Source organism: Solea senegalensis, linkage group LG19, assembly GCF_019176455.1.
Source record: "Solea senegalensis isolate Sse05_10M linkage group LG19, IFAPA_SoseM_1, whole genome shotgun sequence".
Taxonomy (NCBI): domain Eukaryota; kingdom Metazoa; phylum Chordata; class Actinopteri; order Pleuronectiformes; family Soleidae; genus Solea; species Solea senegalensis.
Genome location: NC_058038.1, coordinates 14,742,861 through 14,753,278, shown reverse-complemented (window position 1 = coordinate 14,753,278; position 10,418 = coordinate 14,742,861). Strand labels below are relative to the sequence as shown.

General features: G+C 39.6%; 1 protein-coding gene across 1 annotated transcript; it reads left to right on the top strand.

Annotated features, from left to right (window-relative positions):
• Positions 1 to 117: 117 nt before the first annotated feature.
• On the top strand, positions 118 to 10,418 carry arhgdia (Rho GDP dissociation inhibitor (GDI) alpha). The gene is made up of 6 exons (XM_044051856.1): positions 118 to 201; positions 7,008 to 7,201; positions 7,909 to 7,992; positions 8,289 to 8,365; positions 8,463 to 8,526; positions 10,105 to 10,418. Exons 2-6 carry the CDS (start codon positions 7,012 to 7,014, stop codon positions 10,302 to 10,304), a joined length of 615 nt encoding a protein of 204 aa, XP_043907791.1. The 5' UTR covers positions 118 to 201; positions 7,008 to 7,011; the 3' UTR covers positions 10,305 to 10,418.

Genomic DNA, 10,418 nt, shown 5'->3' with positions numbered 1-10,418 from the left:
CGGATGTTTTATTCGTTGTTTAAATAGTAAACATGCATCTAATAAAATCAACATAAAGAATGTGTTTTTATTTTGAAGGGGTCCGACCGGATGTGCTCTCTCGTTAACTGTCAATGCCTCCGATTTTTCTTTACCGCTTCATTTCACTTCACACTCGCCATCATTCGCTGGAGAGTTCTTTCGCTGTCCGTCTGTATAACGGTAAGAGTTAAAAACAGTCTAAACTCTCATAATAATTCGTTTGAACCGTCACAACAGCCCCTCCGCTGCTAGGAGAGAGTTAGCACGCATGTTAAGGACGTTTTTGGTAACTTAACATCCCTCGCCGTCAGTTAGGAAAAGAGGAAAGGTTTGTTAATCAAAGTCTTCCTGTAGCCAGGCTTGACCCGTTTAGATATAGATTCACAGCGTGTTGCCTTTAAATTACCTCCTTGTATTTATTGCCATTGGGTTAAAAAGTTATCTGGCGACAGTGAGAAGTAAAAAAAAAATGGCACTAAAAAGTATTTTAGGCGTTCGTTTCCGGGTGCCGACCCTGTTCTGAAGTGACATTGTTTGGTCGTCTGCTTACGATAATGTCAGCCATTATATCTACTTGTGTGAAAAATAACTCACACACTGAGTAGATTATCTAACTAATGTACCAGAAGTTCACTGTTCGTAGCTTTACGTTAAATGTGTGAGAGCAGACATGTCATGTGGCGTAAGAGGAACATTTTTCTGCCACTTCCTGGATCTCATCTGGATTTGAATTTGCTCGGTTTGTTCACACCTAACGAACAGCAGCCTCTTCTTGGCTCTTCGAGGCTGTCTTAGTCGAGAGCACATAGATCACCCCTCCTGAGATTAAAAGCGTATCAAGCGTGACTGAGCTAGTTAAGCTATGCGTTTGTCTTGTTGGGTAAAAGGTTAGATATCAAGAAGCCATCCATTTTCTTCTTGCATCCCTGATATATGGAAGTTTTTCTTTTCTAAGACTTTGGGGACTCCGGTTATCCGATTTTCTTCATTTGCTTTATCTTAACCTGCGGATCTGCAGCCTTGCAGCGGCTACCGGATGTCTCATTTTGCAGCTAAAGTTAATGTTGGTTTGACTTTTAAATGGGTCAAAATCATCTTAGCGTGTAACTTTTTCATTTTAGGGATTATCTTAATAATTCAATAAGCCTCACACATAATGATCAAGGGTCAGAACCACAGTTTTCAAGTGAACAGCTCAAGTTACCTCTACTTACACATTTTAATCAAACAAAGCTGCACATCATGTCTACGGTGTGCTGAGGAAAAAAGTTAATTTTGATTCTGCTGTATAAATTTTAATGATAATGCTTATTTGTTGGCTTTAGTCGTTTCATGTTTCTAATTTGCAACTTTTTCTGTCACTGCATAGTTCATATGTATTGTATTTTTAGGCCCATCTTCTGGTTCTGTTCACAGTGGGCATCACTATTAACAATTAGCCTTCTTTCTCACATTGTGTGGTCCTCCTCAGCCAGAACATGGCTCTCCATAGCTTTAATGGCAGCCTTTTTGAAACATTTCCTTACATAAATAACTCACTTCAGTGCCTGCAAGTGCTTACAGAACAGAATAGAATTGGATAGAATTATTCCTCATAGAAACAATAAGTATTGTTTCCAACAATTTTTTCCACTTTTTTTTTTTTTTTTTTCTTTCTGTCAAATGGTTGTGAACATTTATTTCAAACCACTTATTGCATAAGGTTGGGCTGTTGCTTATCTTGAAAAACACTACTATTAACCTGTAAACCTGCATTGTGTAGAGTCAGATACCGCCACTGAAGCCGTTGCCCAGGGAAGCAGGCTGGACCTGGGCATGTCGATGAAACTCCCGTAGAGAAGGGGAATAAGCCCTGACCTTTCAGCTTGCACCTTGTCTAGCCATTCACTCCCAGCTTCCTGCTGCTGCATGCAGGGATTTCTCACTGGCTATTTTTAAAGCTTCCTATTTGTTCTGGTCCTTCCTGGGATAGAGGTGTGTTTTATTTTTCTCTCAAAGCATCTATTTTCTTTCTCATCAACCTCGTTAGTTGAATATCATCTGTGATGGACATCCTGCGTGAGTGTTCGTGTTTTTAAAAAGCTCTTGGGCTGTAGGACTTTTCAATCTATAATATAATCTTGCTTTAATTTGCTCATTCTCTTCTATGCCCCTTGATGATGGGTTCCTCACATTGCATCAGCTTTGCTAACCGCTCTTGGTGCAGTGCTTCCTCAAAGCTTTGGTGTGTGTGTGTGTGTGTGTTACACTACTTCATCTTCAATTTAGTGGGGATCAGCAAGTTTTACTCAGTGACATGAGTTGTGCTAGTGTCTGTGTATGTCATCACAACATTATTAGCTTGTGTTAACCCCCCCAGGTACAATTTTGATTAAATAAGTCGTGTCACAGCACGACAGCACACGACTTGGTGCTGTACAGGATGTGACTCATCATGCTGTTGCCCAAAAGAGGAAGTTTGCAGTTCACAGACAGAAAATCAGGGGCCTCATTTGTAATCAATGCAAACATGCACAACTGAATTTGAAAAAGACAAACACTACTAACCAAGCAAAGTTGTGCCCATTTGTGCACCGTGACCCGTGCTTACAAACATTTTAAACACAGAGAAAGCTTGTGACAAAGATGGTGAGCCAGATTTTAGATTCACAAGCCCCAGTCAACTGTAAGAGTCATAAACCATCCGAAAGCAAATTGTGTTTCATGAACAAATCACACTTTTTAACACTGTCAAAGATTACGTTAATTTGTGTACTGATTTGTCGCAGTAAATGTGACAGTACAGACATGCGGGGCATGTTTGAGATGCATTAAATAAACTTTTATTCACCTAGCAAACTTATATTTCCACAGAATATCTGTGAGGGAGACGAGGCACTCCTGATTGTTATGATTTTATTACTAGAAGGGTGAATTCACCCCTTGTTGGACTGAAGGGTGACATACTCAAAGTTTCCCTCGATTTACATGCAGACTTATGAGACTGGGAGACCCATGTCACTACACTGAATAAACACTCCATCAATAATAGCTGTCAGAAAGGAATGTAGATATATATTTGTGACTTATTTTAGCAAAACTAATTTCAGTGATATTCACAATATTGACAAAATGAATTTCAGTCTCACTTTACTTTTACACTAAATTTAAAAAGGTGACCTAAAGGGGATTATTAATTGACTTTAACTGGAATGTCTTTGACTCATCCATTTGTTTGTGTTCTATCACTCGTCCCTGTAATGCATCATGTTAAATGATCTCTTAAGTGGCTAGTGCATAAGACCTGGAGCATAATAAGTCAACTAATAAGCTTAGACTCATGCAGCCCTCCTTGTGTTTCTCTTGATATTCAGTATGTCATTTTACTTGGCTACAAAAGTCAATCCACATCAGAGTGTTGCGTTAATTACATGCAAGACATTGTGAGAGAAAAAAGCAAGACCTGTAAGACACTATCAGTTTCCTGACAGTGCCAGTGTTGTGTTGATGCATCTTTAATGGAGGTGCTTGGGCTCTTAAAGCACATTCTGGCGACATGTTCCACTTCAAACACACCCACATCCCTCCACTTTATAAAGACCGCATCATCCCTTGGTCTTAGCTCTCTGACCAATTATCTCCAGTCCCCTAGTAGTGACAGTGTTGACTCCTTTCACTTAGGTAAATCCGAATAAAGGATTTCAATTAGGTCCCGAAATAACACATCTAAACTTACTGATGGACGTAGCAGTGGATCATCAACTCTTGCATACCATGATGTAAGAGTTTTGTTTTGTTTTGGCGATGTGTCAATATGTCATAAAACCCATGCTACCCCTTTAACGCGTCACTAAACGGCTCCAAACACTTTTCTGTTTTGTCCTCAAATGCCTCATTAGCTGTAATCCCACCTTCTGTATTCTCACCACTCAGTGGTGTTGCTAAGTAACATGTCTAATCTGAAGCCTCAGCTGCTGGCATGCCAGGTGTTTGTAAAACTGTGCTTCTTAGTCCAGCCAAGCATACAGATTATGAGCACTGCATGCACAACAGTGCAGGTGGAGGTAAACTCACGGCATATAGATGGGAGATGTTCAACAGCACATTCAGAGACTGTTTCATATGAGCTCATGATCCCCATGTTCTCTCCCAGCATGCATTGTGGCTTAATAATGACGGGGCCTTTCCCTTTCAGTTCAATATGTAGCCACTTGTCCACAGCCTGCATTGTTTTGAGCAGAGTTGGTGAGAAAGAATGTGTATGTCATGAGGGTGGTTATCTCATCATTGTTAAAACTAATCCATTTTATGGAGCATGTGGTCCTTTAATTTGCTGGATGAGCACTTTCAAGCTTGGTCAAGATGACATCTGTGAATGATGTGGCTAATTTCATTCATTTCAGGACACATTTTTGAACAGTTGCTCAACTTGCCACTACTTGCACTGGAGAAATGCACTAAAACACTAGAGGCACTTCTTCATTCATAGTGAGCAATTAATACAGTATAAAAAGTGCTATCATACCACAAGAATAAACAGCCTGTGCACTCACAGTTTCTGTCCGTGTTGCCTCATGAAATAAGCTGTAGTTTTGCAAACGACTGTTCTTTTGTTAATTTTCTTCCTCTCTGCCTATTTAACCAATCATTTTAAGTATTTTAGTATTTTTGAATCAAATATTTCATATTTTTACTTTGAAAAATGGAAATAATTTCTTTGCAAAAGCAAAAAAAACTAAACATGTATGTATTCTTGAACACTAGGACCTGGGCAGGTTAAATGCAGAGTTTGAGGTATTTCTAGGGCTGCTACAAATAATCGATTCAAAATCAAGTGCTAAATGAATTGCAAACTATTTTGAAAATCTGTTAATCACTTTAGCTGAATGTGAATATTTTCCTAGTTTCAGTAAACTGAACATCTTTAGTTTTGAGTTTTAGGAAACACTCACATTTTTTTTCAACATTGTATGGACCAAACTACTTCTTCTTTACATCTTTTAAAAAAAATTGGTTAACTTAAAATTTTCAAAACCCAAAACGGAGTCATTCAGTGTATTAATATGATTAACTACAACAGTGCAGAAATTCACGTTGGAGAAGTTGGAAAGTAACTTAAAACACAATTACAGTTTTATTTAGCCTGCGTCATGTAGTCGAAACACATCAGTCTTATTTGACCCAGCAGCTTCCTCCTCTCAGTATGGCATGCTGCAACTCACTGTGGATGAGGACTCCTATAACAAGAGCGTAGAAGAGGAAGTGATAAAACAACCTGTTCCTTGATATTAAAAGACTGATGTGATGGCAGTTTTAACCCACCCTGTGTTCCTGCTTCTCTTTGTGAGGAGTCTCTTACTGGTTGTCCTGGGCCAAAAACTCTCCAAACTACTGGCAGAACAGGAATCTGTGCTTTTAAGGGAGCCCAGCTTTTGATTGCGGATAGTCATTTGTATATGGTCGATACTATATTGTAGTTAGGAAGGTCTGACACAGAGGCAAGATGACAAACCAGTTTTTGTTTATTTAGATTTTTTTTGCAGCACTGTGATTTATTGTGGTTCATCATCATATAAATACTTTACTCAGCTTGAGCAGCCACCTGTGTTGAGCAGGTGAATCTGACTGAAAGAGTGAGTTATCAGTTAAAATTGTTTGTTTGTTTGCATCTTCTGATTTCCTGGCATGGTTTTTAACAACCCTTATCTTACATATAACAGTAAGATAAGATGGCAATAGATTAGAGTATGATTGTGTTTATGATATGGCAGCTTATTTGGAGATTAATGGAGAAGCAGTTGTTCACAATCCTTTTTAAGCATGAAGATTTGATCACATCAACATGTTTTAATCCTCTTTGTTCCCAGATGAGATGATTATTGTGATGTAGCTAACTCGTTGCCAGCATTTTGTTGTGCGGTGTTCATGCTTTGTTGAATTCACTCCACACAACTACAGGAAGTAGAGTATCTTTCAACACATGCACCATCATTTTATTTCTGCATTTGGAGTGAATGAAAACTACTGGCACTGAACAAATACACACATCTGTTGTGTTTTTGGGGGGTGTCAGGATCAGGAGAGACCACACAGAACCTGTGTTTGAAGCATATTGTCACCATGATTATGCCTGTGCTGACCACCGTGGTACAGGCTTTACACAGTGAATGTGCACCAGAAGCCGGTGGATAACTGTGTTTCCCACATTGTCAAAAAAAGAGTACCAATTGAGTTTTTCTATTTTAATCCAAGTCTTGGAAATGAAGATGATCTGCTAATAGCTGTCGGTTTGTGGTCTTGCAGAGACAAGTGAATCCTGAGGCGAGATAATCATACGCTTTTAGACCACAGCTCCCTGCTGCATGTTACTGCTGCAGCCTCAGAGAAAATTGCCTCACAGCTGACTACATTCTTCGGGGCTCGACCTTCTCGTGTCCTGGCTCTGGTCTCTTCTTGCGAACGGCAGCTTATTGGTAGCACAAGTTGTCATCAAGTGTTTTTAAGTGATTGCAGTTATACTGTGGGGATATCAGTATAAATGTACACTACAGTTTTCCAGTTTTCTCCGTGGTCTTATCTACATAAGTGTCAAATCAAAGGGGCTGAGGTTTTTCTCTTGATAACTAATCCATAGTAAAAATCTTGCAGCCTTGTGCTGTCTTGCTCCACACATGGGTCAGATTTCATTTCAACTGAAGAATTAAAAGGGAAGTGGATTTTTTTTAATTTACTCGATAAAATGGCAGAAATGCTTTGGAAAATGTTGATATGCATTTCCCATATGTCAAAATGATAATGTCAATGTCTAGTTTTGTCCACAAACCAAAATGATTCACCCTTGCAAATGGAGCAGAGAAAGCAAATAATATTCACATAAGGAAGCTTGAGAGCTTGTCTTAAGCTTGCTGTTTAATTGATGTGATTATGAATTGATTCGTAATTTGCTGTCCGAGTTCAACCCTGCCACCAGCGCTCTGACATCTGCTGTCGTTTTCGTGCATGTTTAGCACCATGGCAGACCCGGAACCTACACCAGAGCAGCTGAAAGAGATTGCAGCGAGCATTGATGACGTCGAAAACCCCATCGGCTACAAAGCTCCCGCCCAGAAGAGCCTACAGGAGATCCAGGAGCTGGACAAAGACGATGAGAGCCTGCGCAAGTATAAGGAGACACTGTTGGGTCAAACCAATGTGAATGCAGGTTAGTGACTGCAGTCGCATAACTTTTACATTCTTCTGGGACAACTGTAAAGCCAATGACTAACCACACAAAGCACTGTGTGCTTTACTTTTAACTTGCTTTACTTGTAATTGTTTAACTAGGAAAAAAAAATCCCATTAAGAACCTGTTTTTTTTCATTCTTTTGAAAAGTGGGTAATATTGGCAGCTGTGTACTATATCAATAGTACACAGTTTGATATTTGATGTGACAACAGTAGAGTAGAGTTTTTGAAATGGTAAGAAAGTTGTCACCAACTTACAGAATAGATTGATGTGCCTCTTTACTTAATCAGATTGTATTGGCAATTTAGTTTTCCAAAGCTTGTTTGTGTTTTAAGACATTGGGAAAAGGAAGAGATTTAAGCAAAAGCTGTGATATGTTTTTATTTAATTTTAGTTAACAACATATGTAGATATGTAGGTCTAAAACAAAAGTTATGAAATATATATAACTTACAAAAGTTGTATAATTATACAGATTTGAGATCAGAAATAGATCGATATGACAGGTTCATAAACTAAGAGGGCTGTCACAAAAAACTAATTCAAAAAATGTTTTACTCTTGACATTAAATGTTTCTGAGCAAATGTAAGGAAATGGAAAACCTGCTATGAAATACTTTATTACTCTCTGTAAATATAAAATGTCTTTACGTCACTTTGTTTTGGACTCTGGTCTCATTCAGATCCCAGTGTTCCTAATGTCCAGGTGACACGAATGACTCTGCTATGTGAAACGGCGCCACAAAATCTGGTCCTTGATCTAACAGGTCAGTAGATTTGTTGGTTTTTTGACTGAAAACATGTGAAAACTGGAAACTGGCTCGTAGTAGTAGATATTAACAATTAGTACCCATTGTTGTATAGCCTGAATCACCTGCTGGGTTGCTCGTCTATTAATAGCAATAATCATCCCCATGTAAGTGGGGTGGGGAGCTGTTTCCTGGTGGCACTGCTGCCCTCTTTTGGTGGATTCACTGAACTACAACAATGTAGAGGAACTGGGCCTATTTGAAGCCAAGTGCCCCCTTTTGGTCAGAATCAGTAACTTCTCTGTCCCTGCCAGGAGACCTTGAGGCCTTTAAGAAGAGCCCATTTACGCTGAAGGAGGGAGTTGAGTACAAAATGAAGATCAACTTTAAGGTGAGGGAGCATGAAGGTTTTCACTACAGTGACTCTTCTCCGTCATGGCAATCGGCTCTGCTGGATGATGCGTGTCATGTTTTTTTTTTTTTTGCAGGTCAACAAAGAGATCGTGTCAGGCCTGAAGTACAACCAGGACTCATTCAGGAAAGGAATTAGAGGTAAAGTGGTCATATTTGTTTTATTCCATCACTGCAATTCCCTTAGCAGGAGATGAATAACATGTGAGAATAGATTTAAGTTGAAGTGTTTCATATTAAAACACAGATATAAACTGAATAAAAGTTATTTAAACACTAAAATGTGAATGCGATGAGCAGTATGTTTTTAAATTTGGATTTAAAGGGTTTTTTCAGTTTTCTTAAATTGCATGTGTTGCTGTGTATTTACATTTGGGCCTGTACGCTACAAACGGGTATACCTGTTAAACAAATTTAAATATTAGACAAAGACAACCCAAGTTAACACAAAATGCAGTTGTGAAGTGATGATTTTATTTATTATGGGGGAAAAACTTCCAAACCTACAAAGCCCCATGTGAAAAAGCAATTGCCCTCCTTGTAAAATCATCAGGTTACTGTGGTTAGTCAAATTCTTTGGAAAATTTGACTTGCCACACCCAGGCCTGATTACTGCCGGACCTATTGAATCAAGAGACGACTTAAATAGAACCTGTCGGCCAAAAGATCCCAATAAAGGAAGACATCATGCTGCGAGCTAAAGCAATTCAGGAACAACTGAGAAACAAAGTATTTGACATCTGTCATGGTCTGGAAAAGGTTACAAAGACCTTTCTAAAGCTTTGGGACTCCTGAGTTCCAAGACGAAAACCACTGTTGGGCAAAAAGAACATTAAGTCTTGTCTCAATTTTGCCAAAAAACATCTTGATGATCCTCAAGACGTTTGGGAAAATACTCTGTGGACTGACGAGACAAAAGTTGAACTTTTTGGAAGGTGTGTGTGTCCCACTACATCTGGCGTAAAAGTAACACCACATTTCAGAAAAAGAACATCATACCAACAGTCAAATATGGTGGTGGTAGTGTGATGGTGTGGGGCTGTTGTGACTTGCTGTGTTAAATGGAACCATGACGGCCACCTGTTCGTGACCTCAGGCTGACGCAAACTTGGGGTCTGCAGCAGGACAATGATCCGAAGCACATCAGCAAGTCCACTTCTGAATGGCTGAAGAGAAACAAAATGAAGACTTTGGAGTGGCCTAGTCGAAGTTCCTGAGTCCTATTGAGATGCTGTGGCATGACCTTAAAAAGGCGGTTCATGCCCGAAAACCCTCTGATGCGGCTGAATTACAACAATTCTGCAGAGATGTGTGGGCCAAAATTCCACCACAGCGTTGGAAAAGACTCATTGCAAGTTATCGCGAACGCTTGATTGCAGTTGTTGCTGCAAACGGCGGCCCAACCAGTTATTAGGTTTAGGGGACAAACACTTTTTCACACAGGGCCATGAAGGTTTCGATTTTTTTTCCCTCCCTTAATAATAAAAATCTTCATTTAAAAAAATACATTGTGTTTACTTTGACTAATATTTAAATTGGTTTGATGATCTGAAACATTTAAGTGTGACAAACATGCTAAAAAATAAGAAATAAGGAAGGGGGCAAACACTTTTGCACACAACTGTATACATTGCTGTAAAGTGTGTGGATGTGAGGATGTGGACGGTGTGTCTCGATAAACTTGTTCCAACCTCCTCTCCCGCTCTCTGTCAAACGTAGTGGAAAAGTCGACCTACATGGTCGGTAGTTATGGGCCCAGACCAGAAGAGTACGAGTACATCACCACCATGGACGAGGCTCCCAAAGGCATGATGGCCCGTGGCACCTACACCATCAAGTCCAAGTTCACCGATGATGACAAGCAAGATCACCTCTCCTGGGAGTGGACCCTCGCGATCAAGAAAGACTGGAAAGACTGATTCCTCAACGTCATCCTTCGTCACTGTCCTCCTGCTTTTTCTCTCTCTTTTTCTCTCGTGTTGTCATTCCTGGATTATTTGTTGATCTAAGCTTTCGCTCTCTCCGTCCATCAA

Excerpts from the sequence above, each read along its gene's own strand:
- arhgdia (XM_044051856.1), top strand. The coding sequence starts at position 7,012 with ATGGCAGACCCGGAACCTACACCAGAGCAGCTGAAAGAGATTGCAGCG. Across the intron at positions 7,993-8,288 it reads TCTGGTCCTTGATCTAACAG|GAGACCTTGAGGCCTTTAAG; the intron begins GTCAGTAGATTT and ends TGTCCCTGCCAG. Across the intron at positions 8,527-10,104 it reads ATTCAGGAAAGGAATTAGAG|TGGAAAAGTCGACCTACATG; the intron begins GTAAAGTGGTCA and ends TGTCAAACGTAG.